This window comes from Coturnix japonica, chromosome 5 (genome assembly GCF_001577835.2).
Source record: "Coturnix japonica isolate 7356 chromosome 5, Coturnix japonica 2.1, whole genome shotgun sequence".
Lineage (NCBI taxonomy): Eukaryota > Metazoa > Chordata > Aves > Galliformes > Phasianidae > Coturnix > Coturnix japonica.
The window spans coordinates 23,171,441-23,197,295 of NC_029520.1; the positions used below are offsets into that span (position 1 = coordinate 23,171,441).

The 25,855-nt window shown below is 40.8% G+C and overlaps 2 protein-coding genes across 10 annotated transcripts in view; one reads left to right on the plus strand and one right to left on the minus strand.

The window, feature by feature from the left end:
- STARD9 (StAR related lipid transfer domain containing 9) overlaps positions 1–6,777 on the plus strand; it is a 90,408-nt gene extending 83,631 nt beyond the window's left edge. For 2 of the 3 annotated variants that reach the window (XM_015864679.2, XM_032445053.1), the window contains 6 exons: positions 490–632; positions 1,228–1,292; positions 1,380–1,585; positions 2,000–2,079; positions 2,417–2,575; positions 3,130–6,777. In XM_015864679.2, coding sequence (XP_015720165.1) covers positions 490–632; positions 1,228–1,292; positions 1,380–1,585; positions 2,000–2,079; positions 2,417–2,575; positions 3,130–3,231 — 755 coding nt within the window. In that variant the 3' untranslated portion in view covers positions 3,232–6,777. The remainder of the gene's footprint in view (positions 1–489; positions 633–1,227; positions 1,293–1,379; positions 1,586–1,999; positions 2,080–2,416; positions 2,576–3,129) is intronic. The other variant, XM_015864680.2, reaches the window with a different exon arrangement.
- Positions 1–25,855, minus strand: part of CDAN1 (codanin 1) — a 53,407-nt gene that overhangs the window by 18,925 nt on the left and 8,627 nt on the right. For 2 of the 7 annotated variants that reach the window (XM_032445054.1, XM_032445060.1), the window contains exons 8-30: positions 25,162–25,271; positions 24,423–24,512; positions 23,313–23,388; positions 22,385–22,593; positions 21,534–21,648; positions 20,635–20,778; positions 19,826–19,992; positions 19,155–19,236; positions 18,541–18,630; positions 17,380–17,434; positions 16,283–16,416; positions 15,501–15,604; positions 13,926–14,075; positions 13,421–13,484; positions 12,869–12,947; positions 11,725–11,882; positions 11,465–11,572; positions 11,016–11,079; positions 9,638–9,840; positions 8,847–8,954; positions 8,207–8,309; positions 4,263–7,891; positions 3,121–3,264 (exon numbers count right to left, since the gene is read on the minus strand). In XM_032445054.1, coding sequence (XP_032300945.1) covers positions 7,788–7,891; positions 8,207–8,309; positions 8,847–8,954; positions 9,638–9,840; positions 11,016–11,079; positions 11,465–11,572; positions 11,725–11,882; positions 12,869–12,947; positions 13,421–13,484; positions 13,926–14,075; positions 15,501–15,604; positions 16,283–16,416; positions 17,380–17,434; positions 18,541–18,630; positions 19,155–19,236; positions 19,826–19,992; positions 20,635–20,778; positions 21,534–21,648; positions 22,385–22,593; positions 23,313–23,388; positions 24,423–24,512; positions 25,162–25,271 — 2,517 coding nt within the window. In that variant the 3' untranslated portion in view covers positions 3,121–3,264; positions 4,263–7,787. The remainder of the gene's footprint in view (positions 1–3,120; positions 3,265–4,262; positions 7,892–8,206; positions 8,310–8,846; positions 8,955–9,637; positions 9,841–11,015; positions 11,080–11,464; positions 11,573–11,724; positions 11,883–12,868; positions 12,948–13,420; positions 13,485–13,925; positions 14,076–15,500; positions 15,605–16,282; positions 16,417–17,379; positions 17,435–18,540; positions 18,631–19,154; positions 19,237–19,825; positions 19,993–20,634; positions 20,779–21,533; positions 21,649–22,384; positions 22,594–23,312; positions 23,389–24,422; positions 24,513–25,161; positions 25,272–25,855) is intronic. The other 5 variants (XM_032445059.1, XM_015864683.2, XM_032445055.1 and 2 more) reach the window with 5 other exon arrangements.

The window sequence follows — 25,855 nt, forward strand, 5'->3', positions numbered from 1 at the left end:
AAGTATTTATTTTTAAGCTGTCTTACCAGTACATGAATTCAGAAAAATATATTGTCAACTAGTAGCTAAAGCTTGGAAAAGTAATTGGCAGTTTAGTTCTTCTTAAGTAAGTTGGTCTTTTGATGTTATTGCATTTTTGAAGAGGCTGTGAGGAGGAGAATGTCTTGAATGAACCAAAGATGCACGGGGCTAAGACTGCAAAGAGTATAGGATTGTACATTCAAGTTGTTATTCATATTCCTAGAGCCACGTTTCATATTCTTCTTTAGGTTATTAGCTTACATATCATTAATAATGTTTAAACTTAAGTAATTCAAAATGTAACTGCAGGGTAATTACCAATATGTGGGCTGTCCAGACAAAGGATGCCAACAGTCTTTTTTCAGGAGAGTTGAAGTCCCTCTAACTGCTCAATGCTACATCTTCTGTACCACTTCAGAGATCACTTTCCTTTTTATTACTGTCCTATGACAATTTTGTCTCTCCCAGAAGACAGCGGAATTGAGCCACCACTTCCTTCAGACAGCATCAGTTGTAGGTTCACTCATGGATTAACTATTTCAGTAAGCTCCTCGTCAACACAAGGATACCAAGATTTATCCAAACATATCTTGGCTAATGCTACAACCGAGGTGAGTAAATAAGCACAGTTTTTGCTTATTCCTCTACTTTCTATAGGATATTGTTCTGAAAGTTTGAGAGACAAACCTTATTCTTCTGCACTCATAGTAGATACGTAGCAGGATATGCTGAGCAATTGTAAATAGTGGGAGGAAACAGGCTGTAGCAGTGGAGCACAGGAGAGACTGCTGCATGTGAGCCAAAATATTCAAGTGAAGCTGGTGCTAATGTTGAATGCTTCTAGCTCCTAAAGGTTTGTACAGTGCAGGCATTATATATAATATAATACATATATAACGTAATACAGTATGCCTGTGTAGCCAGGAGAGCATGCAAACTTCAGATCAGATGGAATCGCTTGCCTTGGAGATGAATGCTTCCCCCAGTGCCATTTTCTCACAGAGGCCTACACTACTGTACAGGTTGGACTTATCAGTCTGACTGTTAATACTCCCAGAGTTTAACTAGCACAAGGAAACTAAATATTTGTTGTAGAGCCCACTGAACAGCTTGAGTGGAAAACAGTATACCAGCACACAGAAGCTGAGCATAATTTACAATTTAAGCATCTTCCACTTACATGTACATTTGTCATTGTTTTCTAAGGTAATGGCAGCATGCTCTCATAACCTGAGGAACCTCTACACCTGCCAAGCAGCAGCTGGCTGGAAGTAAGTTTATGTCAGGACTTTATAATGGGACTTCTTTAATGCAGTTGACCATCTTTTGTGCCAATACCTACTATTTGTCTTTGACAGATACCAATGTACAGAAAAAGAAGTGCTGGTTTACTACAAAGTCTTCCCTTCAGCAACGAAGCACGGATTTTTGGGAGCAGGAGTGATAGAAAGACCTCTTGCGTATGTGTGGGGACTAGTGAGAGACCCAGGCAAAAGGCATCTGTATGACAGATCCATCAACACAGCCCGAATACACAGGAAGATAACCAGCCAGATTCAGCTGGGTGAGTACCATTAGTGAATGATCAGAACTATCATTATGGACTTTTCAGCTCATATCATCCAGAAAGAAATGTACAGTCATCTTATCTTGTTTCTTCAGACTTAAATAACCAGTTTCATTATTTAGTGCAGGAACTTCCATTTTGCAAGACTTTTTCAAAGTACAGCTATTATTAATCATATGCCGCATCAGTGTAAGATACAGGTACTTCAGAAAAGTATCATCTTAATTACAGTATCTTAATATTAGCATCTTCATGTTAGCTAGAACTTTGCTCTTAGCTGCAACAAGTTCAAAGAAGATTTGTTTGTATGTTTGAAGGATGGGGGGGGGGGAAATTGTGACACGTTAAAGTTGTCAAAGCCTAATTAATTCTACCCTTCTTTGTTGTTGGTTTTGGATACTTTTTCTGCAGTGTATTTAGTGACTGATACCTCCCTGTGTTACCTACAGCAGCCACGGGATTTCTGCTGTATCACTGTAGAAGCCAAAGAGGTAAGTGCAAGTTTTCTCTAAGACAGAGGAGACTGACTAACTTGCCTGAACTAACTGTTCAAGAGTCAGAGAAGGGGAAGGTTATGCTCATAGTTAAAGAGAAAACTGTAATAGGAAGAAAAGCTATGCTCATTTGACAGAAATTATGTATTAAATCCACTGGCATCTGACAGTTGTTACTGCCTGATGGTGCTTGGTTCAAAACTGTTACAGCATATTCTGGTTACACACACAAAAAGGAGCTTATTTAGTGAGAAATCTGCCTCCTGGTAAACAAAAACAATACTGCATGCATTAAAAAATTGAAATTCTCTTCTTTACACTTTCTTTCATGCAGAAGAACTTGTCTGTCTTGGCTATTCAGTCTGTGTATGATGCATCCATGCCTCACCCTTGTAAAGATGTGGTGAGAGGGGAAATTTTGCCCAGCGCATGGATCCTAGAACCTGATGTGGTGAATGGAAGAGATATCACCAGAGTTATTTACATGGCACAGGTAAGACCTTTTGTTACTGTACATCACGTTCAATAACAATCTGACTGCACCTAAATACATCCAGAAAAGAATACTACCATAATGTATAGTTTTAGAAGGCAGCTAGTGACAATTAGTATTAGTCCTTTAAACTTATCCAAAAAACACATTTTATATAGTTATTTTAAAAAACCAAAATAAATAGTAACAATTAGCATATACTTTTATAATCATTTTAAAATTTTCTACGCATTTTATGCATGTATTAGTGGAAGTGCAATATGTGTTTTCAGTAACAGTACGCAGCTGTGTTTTGAACTAGTAGTATTTAAGCTGAAACCCAAAACCAGTGCGTGTTGTACTTGCTGCAACTACTATCAAATATGCAAAGCCTTTCAAGTCTATGGAGTACTGGGAAGAAAGAGATCCAACCCGCCACAGAAATTACAGGATTTGGCTGTAAACTACTTTTGTACTTAATATATCATGTGCAGCACTGCTGCTAGTTGAGGTTGGAGAAAGTGTTTGTTCAAAAATGGGTCATGCAACACATGCCTTTCTTCTACCTTGTACAGGTGGATCTGGGTGCCCCAGCTATCCCAGCTCGGCTCCTGAGCTCCATCGCTAAGCGGCAGCCTTTGGTCATTGCTCGACTAGCACACTTCCTTGCCAGTTAGCATTGGTTAAGAAAATGGAATATTCAGCAGCATCTGAAAGGTTGCAAGGAGACACAAAAATCCATAAGGGTAATGTAAAATGGTTGCTCCTTACATCAGGCACAATCAAATCACACTTGAGGAGCCTCATTGCTAACTATGGACTAGTCAAATGTCTAGCTTGGAAAAAAATAACAAACATCATTTTAGCTATTGCTGCTTGGAAGAAACCCAGCAAGTTTTATGAGGAATCTATTTTCTGGAAAGAGCTGTGAAAAACCTCTATGAGCAGGAAGAAGGGGTGCTGTCGTTATCAATAGCAGAGGAAGGGAATTCTCTGTACAACAGCCACAATTGTACCATTTTGTTTCAATTTCTGAACAACAATAAGGATTGACCTTCTCCTTTCAGGAAAGTTTGAGCAGTGGTAAGAAAAATGGCAATGGAAGCAATGAAATGCACTAAAACCTGGAAATAGTATTCATGTGGCTTGAGACATTTTACAGACTTTTGAGCAGAAATGCAAGGCCACTTCCTCCTGTTGAGATAAATATCAAATACAGAATTCCTCTAGCAGCATTAATAGAGTCCAGCTAAAAAAGCTAAAGCAGCATGACATCCATAACTCATTCCACCTAATAGACTTTTATCATAGTTGGCTGACTGCTTACAGCCAGTACAGTACAAGGGATTTCCAACTACCACTACACTATGCAGCAACAGTGGAAACCGCCAAACCTCAGGACACAATTTTACTGCACTGCAGAATTAGGTGCTTTGAACTAGAGAAACCAAACTGACAGTTCTGAACAATAACTCATTAATAGGAAGTAGTACAGAGTAGTCAGCATGTTTCTAGAATTGGAATCCCACTCGTAAGAGTAGCTCCAGCACTTTTCCATAATGGCTTTTTCTATCAGCCTATCTCTACTTTTACCCAGAAGCACTAAGAGCTGAAAATCCAGCCTGGTCCCCCTCCTCATCATTTCTTTGTTCACAACACAGCCAGCTGCCTCCATAGCAGCAAGCAGAGCATCTCCCCACTCAGTTACCTTGCCACTGTTGAGCTCTGTCCAATGCTCATATTGTCAGGCTTCAAGTGTTTGGTCACAGGTTCCTAAAATTAAACAAAACCACAACCAACTCAAGTATCTGAGTAACTTCATGTAGGTCTTCAGCACAGCAGTAGAACAGAATCACCTAAAATAGCTTCTCTAAGCAATAAAGGTTACTATAATATTGTTTCCTTAGCTCAAAGAAGCCTACATTGTTCACATGGCTGTTGCATTTTATATTTGCCAAGTGAAAAACATGTATACAAGCACCCACCTTACCAGAGTCATCTCTGCTACTGGAACATGCGTAGGTACTTCAGATCAGAGATGTTTTCCCAGCATACCACATGCTCACTGCGCCTCCCACCAGAGCTTCAAGAGCCAAAAATCTATTTTTAACTCTATCTTTGCACAGATGTAAGTTTGGCTCTCAGCTTCTACGTTATTTCCTATCATCAATATAGTAAGAAGTTTTAAATGAAGTGACAGTGTCTATTTTATATTTAAGAAAATAGCAGTTTTGAGGCATATCAGTCCAAGGCTCCTCCCTGCCCACCTACAGCAGGAAGAGTTATAAAACACATCACTTCTTATAAATTTGCTTTTTGTTTACCCAAGGTGGCTATGGTTATGTTACCCCTCAGTGTGTTACAATTCCCCTGGGGTGAGGCTCAGCCTTTCTGAGCAGCCTGCCAAGCTGCATCAGGGGATGCTTCACCTGCAGCACTGCACATGTTCCGCAGCCTCAGCAACTGCACCAAGAGGCAGATGTCCAGGTTTGCTGCCTGTCGTACCTTTTTGGGGAGACAAAACAAAGAGGCTTGAGCAAGGTAATACATCAAAGCCCTAGAAAAAGTGAGCAGGAAGTGCAGCAAGGTGTATTTATTGGCTGTCACCAGTGCTGCTTCCAGCAGGGATTGCAGGAGGAGATGAGCGGCCTTCAGACAGTCCACAAAAGATTTGCTCAGTGCTTTGCTTTTTTTCCCTTTTATTTTGGACACGGCACTAGAGTTAAAGCAGTTTTTGTAGGAAAAACATCTAGGGGGACTCCTGTGTCAATGAAACCAGTGCCTATGAAGGATAATGTCTTATTGTACAGTACATCAGATGTTTATTTTTATATATACATAAGATTGGTTTTTCTATGTTTACAAATTAAGTTATTTATATATGCTTGTTTTGAAGCATTTTTATATGCTCTCAAAGCTAATTTTTATTTTTATCAGTATTAATGTACTTTTTTTTTTTAAATACAATTGTCAATTGATACTAAAAAGCCTATTTATATGGATGTTTTCTTTTGCAAATATAACATTTTTTGGTACCTGTTAATGTATGGCAATGGTTTGTTGGGAAGGAAGAAATAAAACCTAGCAGACATCACCTACTTTGTTAAACTACAATGGGAAAAAACCCAACTTCCTGTCAATTACTGCTGAACAGTAGATGATCAGATCAAGCATCTGTACCATCTGCTGCTGCATCTCTGCTCTTAATCAAGATTGCTATTTTCATATCCACAATAAAATGTATTTTCTACACAAGATAAAAAAAATGCTCTGTGGTATTTGCTAAAACAGCTGTCTGGAAATATACTTACATTGGAGGAGGTGTTTGTTTTACTCAGTGAACACTTACCTGGATGAAGCCAAAAAGGTTAGCATGTGATAGAAGACGAAGGTCTCCTACTTGCCCAGAGTACTGTATGCTTCATTGCAAGGTCTGGCTGCAGAGTCAGGTGCCTGGCTTCCCAAAGCCACCAAGGATAAAGAAGGTGAAATACCTAGAAACTATGTAGATTAATGACATGACAATGCAAGAAAACAGAAGCAAAGGTGTTTCTTACCTGCTGGACAGCACTCAAGAACAGAGTGACTTCTGCCCAATGGGGCACAATTATATTCTCTGGCAGTCATAAACTGGTCCTCGGGTTTAATCACCTTTAAATAAATACCTCCAAGCATACTGTATTACAGGAGGATAACTGAGGTGGACTGAGTTCATAAAAACACCTGTGGCCATAGTATCTACACAAACAGTTTTAGATACCCAAATAAATTCAGTTCCAGAGACTGAACACTTTTCCATCACCTCATTTTCTCCCTCTATCTATCTCCCCCCTGTAAAGTAACAAAATAGCAGCAGTACTACAGCACAAGCAAAACAGCAGCATGTGGGACAGAAGTTACCATATGCTTTCTGCACCACGCTTTGTGGCAAGGCACCTTTTTGTACTTTGTCCCAGTACAAAGAGGCTATATATCACCAGCTTGGACACAAAACAGGACATTTAATCATATTTATTATAACAAACAGCAACTTCAAGTGAGTTGTGCAGCAAAACGTCACATAATGCTCAGCCTCAGGGAGTAGGAGTGAAACAATACACTACACTCACTATTTCAATTCACATTACCCTGCTTTTACCAGACATACTGCACACCTACTTTTAAGGAACCTCTGACTCAGTCATGGCTTAAAATCCCTAACATAAAAAAAAAAAAAAAAAAAAGAAGGGAAAAAAAAAAAAGGCACACAGATGGTATGTGCCCTATCAAATAAAAGTCTCAATGGCTCAATGGAGTTCAGATGCTGACCTTCCTCTCTGTGATTTCTCTATCACATATTTTAACAGATGCCATTGTTCTACCTAGTTAGTTTTGGTTGTGGCTTTTCCCCTCCACCTCAGCTGAGGATGCTACTTTTTTCCACCTTACACAAGGGAAAGGTAAGTTAATCAGCAAAATAACCAGCTTCATTTTGTCCAAACATTAGTCTTAACATAATATCTGCTTTGTGAAAAAGCTGTACTAATGGCAGACTCCTGCATAAAAGGAAAAAAAAATCCTCTGAAAAGAAAAACTGTTCTGAGCCATGTAATGAGCAGGCAATTTTCTGCTAACCCCCAGCAGTCCCAGGCACAAACTCCTGCTGAAGGAGACTGCCTGGTGGGCGAGGGGGAACTTTCACCCTGGCTTTACAATCTATCCACAAGAGCAGGAAGTGCCCAGTGCCCTCCACAAAGAGGATTCCTTTCATACCAGCTCTCCAGAAGAGGGGCACTGCTTTTTTTTCCCATTAAATTTCTTGTCTGTTCTTCCAGTCTGCAGTTTACTCGCTGAAGTATTTCCTGTCTGATAAAACTCAAACTCAAGGCAAGGAGGATTCTAAAAAACAAGGAATAGCAGCTACATACCATTTATGTTCACATACTATAAAAAGAGTCATAAAAATACTGCCATCATTTGTGTTCAGTAAAAAATATAATCAGGTATTTTCTTCCACATTTCAATGAAAAACTCCAACAAGTTCTGTCTCCATCAATAGGTGGAAGAAAACAATCTACATCCTTTAAGAATAATGTTGCACATATTCTGGTGTATATATATTTAATATGTTTTAACTTCCAAAATGAGTCTTAAAAACATTAAAATCAGATCTTTGAAATTGAGCTCACAGTGAAAAATAAATACAGGCTCATCTTGTAGAACAGGTTTACCTTTTCCCTCCCCTGGCAAGAAATCACATTAAGTTCAGAGATGAGCCAGTCACCAGGAAGCAATCCCTCTGCTTCACAGAGCTACTTGTCCACTTGACTTGATTCCTGGTTAGACCACTGTCTGTTGCTGTACAAATACAAAAGAGTCTGTTAATGAGTCTAAAAAACAGCTGCTCTGAGCCATGATCAAGGTGCTTCAGGAACTTCTGACTTGGCAATCTATTTGCTGATGTGAATCCTTCAGCAGTCACCAGTGCAACACATCCGCGAACAGAAAGAAAGACCAGTGCTGGTTTTGTACATAGTGACTTCCTACATGTAACATTTTCCCAGCAAGGACCTCACAATGCATTCAGAAACTCAAAGAATTCCATCTGCATCTTCGTTAGTAACTTCTATTCTCAAAGAGCCCATCTCCACTAACTTTGTGCTGTCACGGTACCTAGAGACTGCCTGGTCAGGTCACAAGGGTTACTCCTGGGCTCTTCTATAAGATGTTCCGATAGAAATAAACCAGATACGCTTTCCAGAGCTTTTAAGAAATCCTGCAACAGACAGATACAAACCAGAGAATCTTTATTAACAAGTATCAATCCCCAATATGCAAGCATCACCATCCATGAAATAGGAGCTACTTAGCAGCACAGGCCTCAGGCTCATCCCTGCATTTTGCCCCTCTCTGGAATACTCTGACTCCTCTCCCATTCTGAATGCGAGAGGCAAAGAGATCTGAAGGTGAGTGGTCAGCTGGGCCCCTACCCGATAGGTCACTTTCAGCCAGGGCACTGCAAATGCATACATGATGGAGTAAAAGATGGTAACTGAGCTGGTCTCCAACTTGGGTTACAGTTTTCTCAGAAATGATCCCACTGCATGGGATAATCTGGATTCATTCAGGTGCAGATTTGAGCCGAAGCACTCGTTACAGTTACAAGTTATTGTTAAACAATCCCCTTGCTGTATTACGCAGGAAATACAAGTAGGGCACTGTTATGGACCACCTCTACAGCAAACTGGATTTACCACTCTGTAGCTTTACATTTTGTTTCCCTTGTTACTTGCACACACGCTTAGATACTTACTGAAGGCCAAGGGAGCTCTTCAAGGCTACGCAAGCAACTCTCTATTTCACTGGTTTTCATTAGTTCACATTCTACAAGACCACGAAGGATGAAATGGAACAAATCCCACTGCAGAGAAGAAAAAAAAAAAAAGATAACATCTCAAAAATAAGTGCATTTTGTGCTGGCTTCCTTATCTCCATACAGTACATGAGTTGCCTCTTTGGATCAGAACATGGAGAGAAGGAGAAAGCAAAGAGCAACATCCAAAATGAATGAACAAAATTACTTCAGTTCATACATTGTATTTTACCATAACCTTTTCAATACCAAACTAAAAAGTTCTAGATCTCAGTTCCAAAGCACACTGCGTATTTAATTCCTGCATGTTCCAAACAGCACAAAAAACATTCATCTTCCCAAATAAGCTGGTTTCAGCCTGCAACTAAGCAGGGCAATTTTCAGCTTGCCAGCTGGGGATCTTGTAAGGTAACACTCATACGTGTACAAAAATGAAAGCTGAAATGAAAGAAGACACAAAGGTGACCAATTGCACAGTCATGCTGTTCGCTCCTAATCTCCTAGACCCGAGTGATCATCACTCGCTCCCAGATTAAGCTGTGCCTTCCCAACAGCCCCCACTGACAACTGTGCAGCCCGTTTTTCTCCCCCTCTACCCCTGTGAATGAAGCCTCACGCGGCCAGCCTCGCTCCCACAAGTGATCAGATCACACTGCAAGTGAGTTAACTCCTATACGAACACAGACTAGAGCAGGTAACTGGCAGCTCCTCAGAGGTGAAAAAAACCCTACCTCTTGCTGCTTCGCTTCTGCAAGATAGCCAATGTTCTTCCTGCTGAACATCAGCTGCACAGGAACAGGTGTCCCAAAGTCCTCCTTCCAGACAGAAAGCAGCAGTTTCAGAAGGTCGCACGTGGGATTATTCTTCACTCGGAGCCTCTCGGAGCTCTTCTCTGGGGGTTTGATCCCATGACTGAGAGGAACATGACCTGAAACTGTAAGAAGAGGGAAGATGAACTTCTGCACCTGCATGTTTTCTTTCTACATCCATCAGCCCAGACCAATAGCATATTTTGCATAGCTGATAACTAAGCAATCACTGAAGTAAAAACACCTCTTCAGCATAAACCACTGAACCTAAGGGGACTAGAGTCTGAAACATGCAAAAGCATGAGCTCTGAAACTACACTAAGAAGCATTACATGTGAATTCATTTATATTTCTCTAAGATACGGAAGTTAGTTGACATACAGTCCCAAGTCTTGAAAGATGACTGAAAAAACACTGAAACAGCATTTAATAAAATAGGAACTAGGTGTTCTTCCAAAGAAAAGAGAGTAACAGAGGAAAACACCATTTAAATCTAGGAAAGATTAAGCAGTTGTACATTGCTTTGACCATAGGCAGAGTTTACACAAGCAAAAGTAAAGTGCTATAGTATTTAACTGCAGCGAGACAAACACAGAGGGGACAGTATCAGGTCTTTCTTGGAACAGTCTAATGGAAATGGGCAGATTTTCAATGCTATCCCCCAAAGTGACATCTCCGTCCATGTTTGAATATTGTGAAAAGTGAACTGTGTAAAAACTCCTTAGGAAGCTTCTAAAAATGAGGTGCCCAAGAAGAAAACATCTGCATGCAGATAGCAAGCTCACACTGAGAAAAGCACTGTGCTTAACAGATCAGAGCAATGGCGAGGGGGGGGGGGAGGGTGTAGGGAAATAAAAGGCAACACACCTACAGAACTCACAATACACAGCAAATAAGTTACTCCCATTCTCTCAAAAAAAGAGCCATGAAAATATAATTGAAGGGAATAAGGTTTTTGCTTTTAGGTGGAAAAAAAAAACAACACAATTTTCAGGAGTAGAAAAACCAAAACATTTAAACAAAGCACATTTAAATAAAGATCTCAATAAAAGGAAAACCAAGAAAGATAAGAATGGTGAAAAAGTGCACCAGATACAAAGGACAGTTAGTAACCTTCACAGAAGGTGTAAGGAAATAAGAACAATCATCCAAATTTGATAGAAAAAAAGCCCACAGACTCAATGGCACCAAGAGAACCAAAGATCCATGTGCTCTAAATAGCGAAATCTCTGAAGCCAAGGATTCAAGAGAATGTTAATAACACATTTTAGCCTTAAACAGCTTTTCATGACTGACTTACCCAGCAAAGAAGCCAACTCAACTGTGCATTTTGCCAGCTGCTGTTCTGATGTGGGACACATGAACTGGAAAACACAGAAAGAGTTGCATCTTTGTCCCCACACTGCAAACCGGACAAAACAGGACTTCCCAAGGGATTAAAATATCAGGGGATAAAAGCATCAGAGAATAGCAAGTGGTTTACAGCAGGAAACACAGAGCTGCAATCAGGAGACCAATCAAGACTGAAAGACAAGATCCCGAAGGACAAAGAAGTCCGCAAAGGCAAGTCATAAGTAACAAGCACATCTAGAGACTAACAAACGCAATGCAGCTGTGTCAACTTTGCAAACCTGAATTTAATGTTCTCTGTCTGAACTCAACTTTGAGACAAGGCAAATGGGCACAAAGATGGCTCAAAGCAGTCCAATGTTTTCACTGTTACCACTTCTGCTGCTTTTTAACTTTTACCTTTCTGCACCTAAGCGTCTGACTCAGTCTTCCCAGCAAGCACTCCAGCCAGCCAGGGTCAATCACTTCCCCTTCATCCCGTGGGCCCACAGCGACACAGAGCACATCCTGGATGAAAAATACAACAGTGATTCAGCTGCTAATATTCTGCACTTCCCACGAACGGATCTTTGGCCCTATGACAGAGGAGTGCTTTTCAAACAGAGAGGTGAAAAATAAAAAGGGAATAAGGGAAAGACAGCAAGCCAAGAAGTATGTACCTTAATTTCATTGATTATTTGAGAGGGAAATGGTGCACGGTGCAGACAGCCCGGAGAGCAGTCCCTTCTCAGCTCCCGAGCATCCTCATTGGGCAAGGGAAGTCCTGGGACTTTCAGCATTCTGTTGAACGTTGCCTTCACTTCTCTTTTAATCAGCGCTACAAAGGAAAAAAAAAAAAAAAGAAAAAAAGAAATATAACCCATCTACCTCCACTTTTCTCTCCAGGGAAGCAGACAACCTGTTTCTAAAAGGTACCCATAACTGCCTCCCATTCTGAGAGCCACTGCTAGCGAGGAAAGGACTTCACACTTTTTTATACCCTCCTGACTCTGAGCTCTCACTGTATTAGAGGCCAGAGGCACAAGCAAGGAGCTCCCCATTAACACCAGATATCACTGGGAACCCATCTCATTTTTCATCAGAAGGGCTTCAGTAGCTGTAATGAACAAAGTAGCTGAGCCAGGAAGCATTACCAAAGAAGAAAGCTGAATCAGCATGACCACACCAATTCAACCGCTGTGCCCAAGAAAGACATATGTTTTGTACCAAAATACATTTTGACCAGCATCCAAAACACTAATCTCCTGCTGCTGCAAATGGCACTGGATTGTCTTCCCCAGATTCTTGGCAGCATCTCCTGAAACAGTGGATTCTGAAGAACTGCCAGGGCACTACTACAGATTAAAAGGACTACACTTGCCTTCAGCCTGCTGAAAACATACACAGTCAAAGATGTGTTTGTTGTATATAGGTTTTCAGAAGTTCTCTATACATATGGACCATCAGGTGGTTTGACAGCAGTCTGTATCCTACATTTGAAATGCTACAACAAACAGCCTGGATGATATTTTCAGGAGCATTCATTCTTACCATCCTAACAGCCTCCATAACTAAAAGTCACTCACAGGGGCCAAGACTGAAAAGCCTCTGAAGATTTGCAGAGCTAGAAATCACCCCTCTTATTACTAAAGAAGGATGGACAGAGCAACTGCATGCTTCCCACTAAAGGAAAAGGGAGCATGCTTCCTGCCTGCCCCTCCTCTTACACTTAAGTACTTCATCACACCAGAATAAACTTCAACCCCTTGATCTCAGAAAAAGAGTATAGTAAACAGGTTAGAAGTTCAGAGTGAGGAAGCTCACCTGCAATGTTGGCAGAAAGCCAGCCACAGGCTTTCTCAGTAGCCAGCTCCACTGCAATGTCTTCCGCACTACTCAAAACCTTCGCAGGAAGGAGGTGATAGGAGGCTTAATACCACAACACTAACAGTCAGTGGAAAAACCAGAAGAAAACTCCAGAGAGATACAGCTTAATACGGACATGCAACATTTAAATAGAACATCAACATTTCTAGACAAACCATTGACACTGAATAACAGAACAAACCCCACTGACCCCATACAAAGATTATCAATTATTTGTGAAGTTGATTTTAAAATCAGAAGCATTATTCTTGCAAAATATATGTGATTTACCTACAACTCTAGTCACAGCAGTTAGCTACTGTCTAGAGTATCACTTTAGTGAAAGATCCAGGCACAGCCTGAAGGAGGTGGCTCTCCTTAGCTATCAGGTTCTACATAAGTAAATTCCATTGTCCTAAGCTGTTAAGGGGTAAGCAAGGCAGCAACAGAATAAAACCTAATACAGACTCAGAGTCAAGGTCTATAATGAGTCTTTGTGAAAATACGTACTGCTGCAGATGTTTCTTCCGGCAATAAGACCCTTACCGCCTCAGGACCTTTCTTCTTGCAAAATCTGCAAGAAAATAACATGTCTCTGTATTACAGAAACTTCCTGGACAACAGTCAGTTGTTCATTACTGCAGGAACTTCACATGCCCTCCTACAGTCAAAATGAGCTGGAAGACTGCAGAGAAATAAACCAAGCCAATAGGATCAGGTAAGAAAAGAATTATAAGCCCCCAAGCTGCAATATTCAGTTTTCCAAGGAAGAGAAATACAACAACTGCAGTAAATGCCAGTTTGGAGCTGGATGCAGAGGGCCAAACAGAACCTTGATTCCTTCCTACAGATATGGTGTTAACTGGCCAGAGGTCAGCCAGCAGTCACCCTAAGAAGAGCAGAGGTCAGGGCCTATAATTTCCAGAACCCGAGCAAGACAGGCCAAGCTAGGTTAGAGTTACAGATTCCACAATAAGAAGGGAAGGCATGGGTTTAAATAACTTTTCCTCCTTACTCTCTGCCTTTGATAAGTGCCTGGGCTCCTTCATCATACAGATGGCCGCACACCTCTTCAAGCAGCTTATCATGATTAGCATCCTCCTCCTTCACTTTATCCTGCAACATGACTTCAGCCCTTTGAACCAGCTCTGCTACCAGCGTTGCCCTGTGAAAATATAATATAAAACAATTCAGACATACTGAAATCAATAAAAGGAACAATGCATGCTAACTGTAATCAGTTCTTTCCTTCATTTCAGAACACCTCTCTCTCTCAGGCAGAAATGCAACTAGCTACTCTAATAAAACAGCATTAATCATACTATTTCTTTGTTTTGATACCAAAAAGGTAAGGAAGAAAGCAGCAAGTAGGGATATCAGAACAGTATTAACACTCCAGAGTCAGAAATTCTAGTTTTAACAGAAATAAATGGTTACTCTGTAACTTTTCTGGCACCAATACTTCTACACTTTCAATGAGCTATGGTTAGAAATGCAAAGATGTCAACAGCAGCACAGTACAATCAGTGCTCCTCAGAGATTGATATTGATTGAAGCTTAATGTCTTCAAGTTGACCAACTGGACAGAGTAAATCCTCAGCAAGTTTATGAAGGGTACATGAGGAACCAGGGCTGACTCTCAGGACAAGGTGAAGAAATGGTCTGACAGTGGGGTAGTGATTCTGTACTGGGTGTAAGGGCCAAGGTCTGTCAGCTAGGGATGGCTCTGCAGATAAGGATCTAGCATTCCCAGTAGACAGGATGTACCAAAAAAGAGCGGCCTCTCACTGGCTTTGGATCACCAAGAGCACAAACAGCGAGGCAAGGGGAAGTTACTGCTCCCCTCATCACTGTAATGCTGTACTTGGACCACTAACACAGCTGGAATGCTGGAGCACTTGACCTACAATGAGAGACTAGGGGATCCCGGCTCATTTATCTTAGAGAAGGTGAAGTGGGAAGAAAGGGTCATAGAGAACACAGAGCAAGACCTCCAGGAAACATACAGCAAAAGTATTAAAGGCAAGATGCATAAGCTACAACAGGACAAATTCTGATATGATATAAGGAAACATTTTTCACAAATACTGGTAAAATTATGCATCGAAACAAGATGCTAAGAGGCTCCTGAATCTCTGCCCTGGAGGCTTTTACACCTCAATGGGACAAGGTGCCAAGCAATCTGACCTAACTCTGTAAGGGGCCATGCTTTGAGCATGAAGTTGGATGAGATGACCGCCAACTTCCAGTTCCTTCCAACCTATATTTTCCTATAATTAGTAAGAATGTTCTGGAACTGATATTAAATTTCAAAACACTGCTCCATGTTTACATTCCAAGTGCTCCACAGTCATGCAATCCTTCTCTTTGCATCCCATCACGAATCCCCCCTGTGAAGCAAATCTTATATCACTGGACATAATGTCATAGCCTAATGCAGCTTTAGTGTTCTGCTATACAGCAATGCTCTGAGGGAAGTTTTCTTTCCCTCATTCCTCCTCCTCTGGACACACAATTTTAAAGGATCATCTCTTTGCCTCATTAGTACGATGTTATTTCTTATACCACAGAACACATCACCAGCACTTACTTGATGTGTTTAACACAGTTGGATCCCACTCTCTCTGCCACAAACTCAACTGTTCTCCGCAGAGAGGGAGGCTGGTTGTGGAAGAAGGCCTGTTCCAGCTCTACCTGCTCAAAAGAAAAGCACTACAATTGATTAGAGCATTCCACCCACAACCTCCTCTCCTCATCACACAAGCAGACAGAACTGCCATAAGTAACCACACTACAAGGCACATAACTTGCTTACACTTGAGTATTCTGCTCCAGCAACACTTGGTGCTCCTGTAAACTACCCATTCCTCATTTCCTTGTAACCACTTAACTGAAAGCGCATTATTTGTGTTTATGAGGCTACAAAAGCCAATTATCAGTAAAGAGAATAGGAAAACTCTGACAGCAGCTGCAACTGTAAGTTACCACATAGGGCTTGTTATTGGAAACAAAGAATCCTCTCTTTTAAATGTCTGGTAATTAATTCTGTATGCTCCTACACTCTACAGAATGCATGGCTACAACCTAACTAAAAGCAGTTGATGAGAAACATGCCAACACTTTACGCTAAAGAAGAGAGAGTTATTCCAAGAATGTTTACTAAACTTCTCTAGATTTCAACATCCGTGAGGTTCCCCAGCCAGGTGATTTATCCAGAATAACTAAGGCTAAAGACACCTGACAGTCAAACACAGCGTTCCTTGCTGTCTAGGCCCATACTTTTCTTTCCCTAACACTGGGATACCACTGTGTATCCTACTGTCGTACAGGGAATTCCTCCTACTCTGCTTCCACTTGTGACTCCCAGATTACCTGCAGTTTCCGTTGTGTAATGGAAGTCTTTGGTGCCAAGGTCTCTGCAGCTGTGGGAGTGATTTTCCTCATAAAGCCACCATTTTTTACTCCACTACCAGCCACAAAAGAGGCAAGTAGTTTCCGCAGCTCTCCTATACAGAGAGATACGCAAAAGCAGTCATCATCCCATAAGCAAGGGAACAAATCAAAGAGAAATTCACACTGTCAGTCTTGTTTCCAGAGCAGATTCTTTCAGCTTCTGTGAGAGCTGAAATTTCAGAAGAGCAGAAACAGAGAGGCATTCCACCTATCTATCAAAAATTAAACTGGGAGGGCAGAGTAAAGCAGGCTCCAAAGGTAAAACAGTATCCCACAAAGTTCTCTAGCATGTACAGACTTGTTCAGAAGGATCAGAAGAAGCCATTTCTATGAAACCCTTTTTAGTACAGTAAGCAGAAGCCATAACAAAATCTACAAGGAGAACAAGACAAGAAAGATCACAAAAGAAATTCAACACAGTCAGAAGAAAACTAAAGGGGAAAAGCTCAAAGAGCTTTTCAAATTCTAGCTTTCATGATGCAGGAACACCGGGACTATCAGTTTCCCTAACAGCCAAGTCCCAAGAAGCAGAGGACCATCCCATCATCTGGCATTCTGTTCTCCATACAAACAGATTTCATCAATAGCAATCAGATTCCAAGAAAAAGATGCCTGAGACAACAACCTAAAAAAGCAGCAGGACTCAAAAGGATTCTTCCTCTCTGCCTAATAACAGAAACACACCCAAGGTTCAAGACACTTCTCACAGTACAAATACCTATACCTAGGATGCCAAAGTTGCATACTTATTATTGTGTTTCTTTTCAGTTTGTAAAGGACAAGCTCTTCTTTTCCACTGCATTCAAGCTCTGTATAACTGCCCAGACTGTGTAGCCTCCCTCCCCTAGAGTCATCAAATAACTATTCTCTGCTGCAGGTGTTTCCAACAGAGATTTTTAATCAAGGTTCACTTACACACAGCTGAGACCCAAAGCTGTGAGGAGGGGTAAAAAAAGACAATCCAAGGACTCACAGGACTAAAGAATGCTATGACAAAAAGAAAATAAAATACTCACCAAGATAGGGGCAGCAGGTATAAAGTAACTGCTGATCCACCAAGGGCACATTGTCCTGGCAAGAGAACAAAAGGAAAGCTGAAGCAACACAGCAAGAAAGAAATCTTATACACGTGGTCACATGCAGGTTTCAAAACTGCCATTCAGTGAAAACAACAGAATCAACCAGATTCCAAATTCACAGTAAAATTACGTACTTTGCTGTCCACATGTATCTCAACCTTTTCTTCTGATCACTGGCAAAGCCCAACTGAATTTTGATAGTTAGAAAACCAGGACTGTTGCCACAGCTGCTATTGTAAAACAGAAACCTAACTGTGGAGGAGAATAAATGAGGAACATCTGCTGCACATTAAGCCACCACAGGTGTCTTCATCCAGACTTGCCAGAACACCACACTATGAAGTAACACCACTCCAGTACTACACAGTACAGGCGGAGGCACTAGAGGAAAAGCAGCTTCTGATCCATTGGCATAGACAGCATGTAGTGTACTCATTTGCAAAATAATCATTTACCTCTGCATCTCATCTCTGCCACTAAAGAGACAATGCTAAACAGAGGTTTCTAATTTGGACAAGGCTCACATGTTTCAAAAACATACTGCTGATTTTTCATAGAATACCATCTATTCTCCTGCATGTCTGGAAGTTACCCACAACATCACACATGTTCACCTACTTCTCTGCTTGCTCAAATTCTTTTTAGTTTACTCACCCTTTATCATGCAGCTGGTCAACAGGTGACAGCAAAGACAGTAATCTTGCTTTGACAGACCTACTGTACTATTTTTGTCATGTTCACAATTACATTTAGTTACCCGTAGAAAGAGCTGCAATTTAATCAGTTCACTTTGTAGAGAGATAATCAAAAAACAGTATATGGTTCTCCAACATGACTTGGCATCTACTCTGTGAGCCATTACTGCAGCTGAGATGCCCCCTGCCTGACAAAACCCCTTGTTCAGAACACATACAGTTGACAATCCAGAATGCAGTACAAACCAGCAACTTGGACAAAACAGAACAACACTGGCCTAGATAGTCTCACTCAATGCAGCTGTACTGAAGCCAAATTGTTGACAAAACCTTAAACTCCTGAGGCCACAGTAGGTCCACCCTCATCCATAGATTCAGAGGGCCTGCTACTGCACTAACTCACCAAAGCCTGAGCAGATGTCACAGTATCCATCACCAATCCCTCCTGCCTGACATCTGTGGCAAAAAACAACTCTTCAGGGACCGATGGAACCTGAAACAGAAACCCCAGTTGGAACAGTCCAAATAGCAGTCAACTTCTACCCCTTCTGACTGAAGACAGTAGTTTTCTAACCATTCAAAAAAAACAAACAAAAAAAAAAGGGATAAAAAGGACCCTCTCTCTGCCATAAGGAGGCTTTTCTCCGTAAGATGAAAGATTTAATTTGATCACTATTATGCATGCCAACTTCGTTACCCTCCCCTATGGTATCTTTAACCCCACCTTTGTGTCCCAACTTCTAACACAAATTTGTCAGCGTTCTTACAAGGATGAGGATTTAAGGCCCAAGTGTGCTTCAGCAGTGATTAGAATTCATAGTGAGGAAAAAAAAGTTACTTCACACAGTTTGACTACAGGACAACAGCCTTCCATTAGAATACAGGGAATTGTTTGAACCCAAAGTAGCGTAAAAAGAACCCAGTAATTTCAAGTGTTTTCTTTCAGTATTGAGTTTTTATTGAGTCCTGTGGTCTGCCTTTTCTTTGGGGAAAATCTGTGTGCATGCAATAGACTACCTGAAAAAGCCAACCCAGAACTGCAAGGATCAACAGTTTGTTCAGGAAACTCATCTCTTTTTCTTCAGAAAGGATCATTAGCCTGCCATGCATAAAAAGCAACAAGAGGCAGCATTAGATTTCATTACTACAATTTACTTTAAGGAAAACGATTCCATACCACTCAGTTTCTGAACATACTATTTGTAATCATGCACACATTCCCTACTTGTCTGACTACAGAATGGAAAGCAAATTCTACTCTTTTGCACATACACATCTGAATAACCTTCTGTTTTAATGCTGGAGAAACCAGTGTTAAGCAACTCTCTAGAATGTGCTTCAGATTTTTCTCATGTACATCACAAAGAAAACTAGAGCAATAATTAGGCACTGCTCACCCTGCAGGCCTGAGGTTAAAATTCAAAGTTTAAAATTTGCAGCTGCAGCTGCAGAATTGGTGAGTGAGAATGTAAAGAATGTTGTTTACTCAAGGAACGTGAACTTACTGCATCTCTCTCTCTTTGTTTAGGATATCCTCCCTTTATAGTGCTATCTAAGATATAAATGCTCATGAGTTGTACACAGAAAAGTACCTTTACAAGAAACTCAGACTAGCACCAGCCTGTATTCTAAAACAAAACCACTCACAGAAGAGATTTATGAACCGATATACTTTTCCAGGCTCTTACCTGTATATCTGCAGCAAAAGACAAAATACCTTCCTATAGTAATCAAGAAAAGGAGCAACATGATCCACAAGGGAAAGAAACTCCACAATCCAAGGAATAGTGAGGACAGAACGCTGATTCTGAATGGATCGTCTCAGAAGCTTCAAAATGTCCAGTACAGGCAAAGTCTTAATGAACAAAAAAAATTAAAGTGGCAGCTTGAAGTTATCTTTTGATAATTAAAGAAAAATCTTTTTCTATATGGTGACTATTCTTTCTAAAATTTCTTCTGTACAAATAAGAGGTGACTTTTTTGGCTAATGAAAACATCTTCCTGCACACCAGGAGAGGCAGAAACTATGCTATGACAGTAACCACAGGTCCCGCTGGGACTTTCAAATACAAGGCTAAACACTAAAGCATGACTGGGTACAGGTGGAGTCAAGGTTTAACCCCTGCCTTCTTCATTCATTACATTACATTGCTAGGAGGTGAGTGAGAAACTACTGAATCATTCCTGGTAGCTGGATTTCACACTATAAAGGCAAGTTTTACCTATACTCATCAGAGTTCTGATATAGCAGCCCCAGATGAGCAAAAATAACAACAGCACCTTGTACCCCACCACCAACGTATTGCTCCCTTTTTCTCTGTTACGTAAATCCTTCTTCACCTCTGTTTCCAGTTTAAGAATATGTGATGGGACACAGAATAGCGTAGCACTTTCCCAGCAATCACTCCCTTGTTTTGAACAGGCATAACTATTCATAATACCCTTACTGGGTAATCAAACAATAGGCCACATCAGATTGAAGCGCTTGGTCTCTTACTTGGTTCCTCAACGCTACTGCAGTGTCTTGCAGGTCTCTAGTTGGCTGTTCCACGGTGCGATATGGCAAGAATACAAGGAAGCCCAGGAACTTGGCAAGGAGTCTCAAGCTCAACAGCACCACAGTGAAACGCTTCTTTTCATCCTGCAATGAATAAAAGCAAGCTGGAGAAATGTCACCCTGAGCTGGCAAAGCCACTACTCATACTAAAAAGGGCCACAGAGTTTCATCAGTGCTTTCCATAAATGTTTCCAAAATGTATATTTGTCACACATATTTTAAATTGGTTCTGCCTCTATTGCCTCAATTACCATGAGAAGAAATTAATTTGAGAGCTTTCTAGAACAAGAAGCTGCTCAGTCATATATCCATATTAACAACTTTGGAGAAAACAAGAACTGACCCTATGTTGCCTCCTTTGCACCACTACTGCTCTGCAAGTCTTCATGAATCTCTGGCTGCTACTTTGCTAACAGTCTACAAGCTATGATACTTGTGATAGGTATAGGTGAGTAAAGGGACATCTGAACACAAATTCATTGAGTCTTTCTGCATGGAACAGCAACAAGAAAGGAGCGATCGGAACTGAATGCAACAACCAAATTCAGTTGTTTCAATGATGAAACAGATCTAAGACGAGGGACTAACAGTCTAAAAAGAGGCTACTCCACAGGAGATCACTTTTCAAACTACAGTTCTATGAGATACACTGAAGCATATGAATAAATGGGCAGGGCTAGATCACTGTACAAATTACAGACTGCGACAAAAGCAAGAAAACCTTGTCCCATAAATTCACTGGCAGAAACTTAAAACAACTTGCAACCAAAACAGTTCCTTCAGTACAGGTTCAGTTCAGGGAAACTCCAGACAGATGTACGTGCAAAATACAGTCTTACCTGTTCATCCATATCTGTTTCCCCATCACTGTGCTCATGCTCCACCAGAGTAAGGCCATCTAGCTCAAGTATCTTCAGGCACAGGCTATCCACCAGGTGCTGATTGAACTGGTAACTTCAGCAAAAGATGATGATGAGTCAGATTGGTCTGCAAATAGCAGTAAAACCTCAACTAACACACCACAAAATTTAAAGCTGCTCTCTGAAGTTGTATCAAGCATAAGAGGACAAACAAAGCAACTGACAGAAAACAAACCAAGTGATAAAACTAGTGCTGGCTGACCCCTTTTTCCACTCTTCTCTTAAGCTCTTCAAAGCAGAGACTGTTCAATAGGTCCCAGCAAAAGGATCATTATATGGATCTGTCTAAGCAGGAAGCTATAAAGTAAATGAACTTACATTCAGATTTGCCATGTATGTCAACTCACCTATGCTCTGGACTGGGAAAAACTCATTCAAAAAAAACACAAAACTGATTTCATCCTCTAACCCCTTTGCTCCATACACTGCTGCACAAGAAATGTTTGGACAAGCCAGTGCCCTTGCTATACATGTCTGTACTTCTCGGCACTGGGAAATACAGGTAGTCTGTGACAAGATGTTATGGTTCAGTAATTACCATCCAGCCTAACGCAGTGCAGAAATGCACTCCATGCCTCAAACAGAACCTGCCTGTTAATGTGCTCACTGGCCAAGGACATTAAGTGTGATGCTATGCAGCTTTAAAATAGTCAGATATGTTCTACTTAGGTTACACTATGCCCCAAGTCCTCTGAACACTTCTGCTGCAACAGCAACACAGTTTTCCCCACACACCCCATGATTTGCTGTAGAAAAAGTAACCAGCTGACCTTCCTGCGCTGAGGATGAAGTCTCTGAAGAACTGCTGGCACCCTGGGAATGAAGGAGGTGGACAAGGTCCCCTGATGCTCTGAGGAACTACAAATCTTTCCTGCAGCCTCTTAAGACGGCTCAGATTATCAGGACCCAACATATTAAGGACATCCTGGTCTGGGGTGTCTCCCCAACTCACACCACCACCAATAGGATCTTTACACATCTTTAAGAGAGAGAAAAAACAAGTAGAAAACTCCTAATCAAACACTGTTTCATTTTGTCTCCTCCTTTATGCATTGTTCCTACTTCAGGAGATTTTGTTTTAGAAGGAAGTCAAGCATAGACTATTCAGTCAGCACATAAAGAAAAATCTCTTTACCTCCTGTCAAAACATGCTACCCACCGTGGCCATAAACAGCCTAGAGATTCTGAGAAACGATAATACACATAATAATTCTGATAACACACAACTAACTCAGGCACATCTAGCAGCCAACATTTGTATGTGTGGAGGACCATCCATCACTCGCACAGTCCTCACCTGTCAGAACACTGATGCAAATTTGGATTGGACATGAGAAATTTTCAATATTGCAATAGCTCACACCTTTCACATAATGCATGAGGGGTTTTTTTGTGCCTATTCTGCTATCCAAAAGGAACCTACCAATTAGCCAGCCACCTATAGAGAGCAAAGAGCTAGAAATTATACTATGGTCAAGAGCATCCTTTCTTCTTTCATTCCTTCAGCTACTGGTCAAAAAAACTCCTGCAAACTAAAACAACAGTACTGTACCAAAAAGAGCCTGTTTGGCTGTTACACAGAAGAACATGAGACTCTCTAGAGGTAGCATACTAATGTTGCTAATAGAACTGAGAACCTCTGCATTTCATACACATCAAAACGTACTGTCATCATTTCTAAAAATTAATTGTTCTTACCTGGGTGAGCTGCTTCTGAAAGAGCCTGGCAAAATGGCTGTGGTTGCAGGTTGCAGACAGGTGAGCCATCATGGCCCTGTGAAGGAAAACCTCACAAAATGCTGACTAGATCTTTGTGGTACAAAAAAAAAAAGTGTTTTAACTTCAAATTACACCAAAATCACAAACTAACAGCTTTTAAGAAATTGATCTTCAGTTTTCAAAGGCCACTGGAAAACGGAGCCAATTGCAACCAGGCTGCACAAGCCCCATCTGCTGATCATGGAAACAAAAATTCTCCCTTGATTCTCCCTTAGTGTCTGCAGAGCAAACACAGCTTTAGACACAAAAGAATCTTTTTCTTTTCCTGTAATAATGCCTTTATTTAGGAAGAAAAAGTACACATTTATCTCCTATTTCTCCCTGTGCAGTGAGCTGAGAGTTCACGAAGATGAAAGCAAGAAAACAGTAAAAAAGCAGTAGTTCTGATGTCAAAAGGGGATGAATGAGCCTCAGTTAAACCTCAGCCTTGTTTTGCTCCATGTAACTTCAGTAGGCTGGTGGTTAAGATTAACGCAGAAACCCACAAGGCAACTGCTTTCAAAAACATAATGGTTTCTTTATATAAATACTGTATTTTGATTAAACACTAAATAAATAAAACCATTTGCTTTCCATATGAAGAAACAAACTAGTCTTGTTTTCAGAGCCAAGACACCATAACCCTCTGAAATACCTGCAAGAGATAAAAGTTTCTGTACATATAATACATACGTGCTTAAAAGGAGTGGGGCACTGGAAACATGAACTATGCACAAAAATGCATTCAGACCACAACGTTTTGAGAGTAACTCTTTCTGTGACAGGGAACACGGTAAGAGTTACACCAAGACTAACCGCATTATGCCACCACCACTTATGCCTTTATGTTTCTTTAAGAGGATAGTTCAAAATTTTAAATACAGAAGCAACTTTGCACAGACACTACCTGCCAAGAAGCACAGCCCCTTACAGCTCAGACCATTAGAAAGAACATAGAAATTAGGATGCTGAATCTGGTATGTTGCACCAGTAACATAGCTACACTAAAGCTAAACTGATGTTCTAGATTGAGTTACAGAAGACTCCTACCTGATCTTGCTGCCCAGAACTCTTTCAAAGTCCCAACCGGGTTTTTCATGGTTATCCTCCCATTCACGCAGCAGTTCATAAAAGATATCCCTGTGAACAAAGACATTTAAGGATGTGAATTCCTTCTCTTCAAAATTTGAAGTAGCAACACCCAAGCATTCAATTGCTTCTAAACTACCCAGTGAGTCTCTAACTCAGATTAAGTAATTCAAGCATCTCCACATTCTGATACTTCCGCAAAACTCTAAAGTTTCCATCTTCCATGCCTCTGAACAGCAAGCACTTAAGCTTGTTATGCCTAAGCTCAGACAGAATGACCAAACCACCCATTTACCAGACATACTGAAGACTGAGAAACAGGCTACACAAAATAACACCTATGAGGAGAAAAAAATGACCAAGACAACTTGCCATTCTCTCCTCACTCAGTTGCTGCAAGCGTGGAAGGCAGCAGGAAGAATACAAAGCATACCAGATATGTATGCAGAAGCAACCTATGTAAGGTGCCACACTGCACTGGCATTTACCAGAATCCTCAAAAACTCCTGAAGAATTAGGCTATTCTTCTCTAAAGTCATTACACACTTAGCTCCTGCAGTCAGCACGGACAAAGACTTTTCTTAATTAGAGTGAAAATCTACAGTACGTAGCATAAATGGGACATTCTTGATATCTTTTGTTCACAGCCATGATCAGATAATATCTTGTGAGCCATATACTAACAGTAAAACAATCTTACCTTTGTTTCTTAAATATGTGAAATGCTCTGTCGCTGGGAAAGTTAGAGCGATTGTCGGTTTCTGGCTGGAAAGAAACAGACTGCACAGAGCATGGCAGCAGCAGAGAAACCTGTTGAAAACATAAATCAACAATTAGGCAAATGCAAGTGTAATTTATCCAACAATCTGAAACCCAGAATAAGCAGTGGAGAGAGGTGACGGTGAAAGCAGGTGTCACTAATTGAGTTGTTCAGACTCTAGTCATTTCCCAGTTGCTAACTGCCAGTAAACACCAATGGCTGCAAAGCCTACATTACACCACAGAGACAAGAGTCACTCGTTATGAATGCAAGCTTCTTATCTCTGGGAAAAAAACTTACTTTTTTTAATTGCAATCAACAAATTGCAATTAGTATTCACACTAATGGAAAGAATGATCTGCAGACAGCCAAAGCATATCTTCAACACAGGGCTTCTGAGATTGCAGGAGGACAGAACCTGGCAATTTCTGTATTCTTCTATTCAGACAGTACATGCCTTCAAGTAACAAAAAAGCCTCGTCTTTAACTTTAGCAAAACTGATCGGTTATTAATGTGCCTTAGTCTCAGGAAGCACACTGTACTTTCCTTGGCAAATGCAATGGGATGCATGAAACTAAAGAGAAAATAAATGCATTCCTATCATCAAGCTTCAGTTCCCTGACTTAGATGATC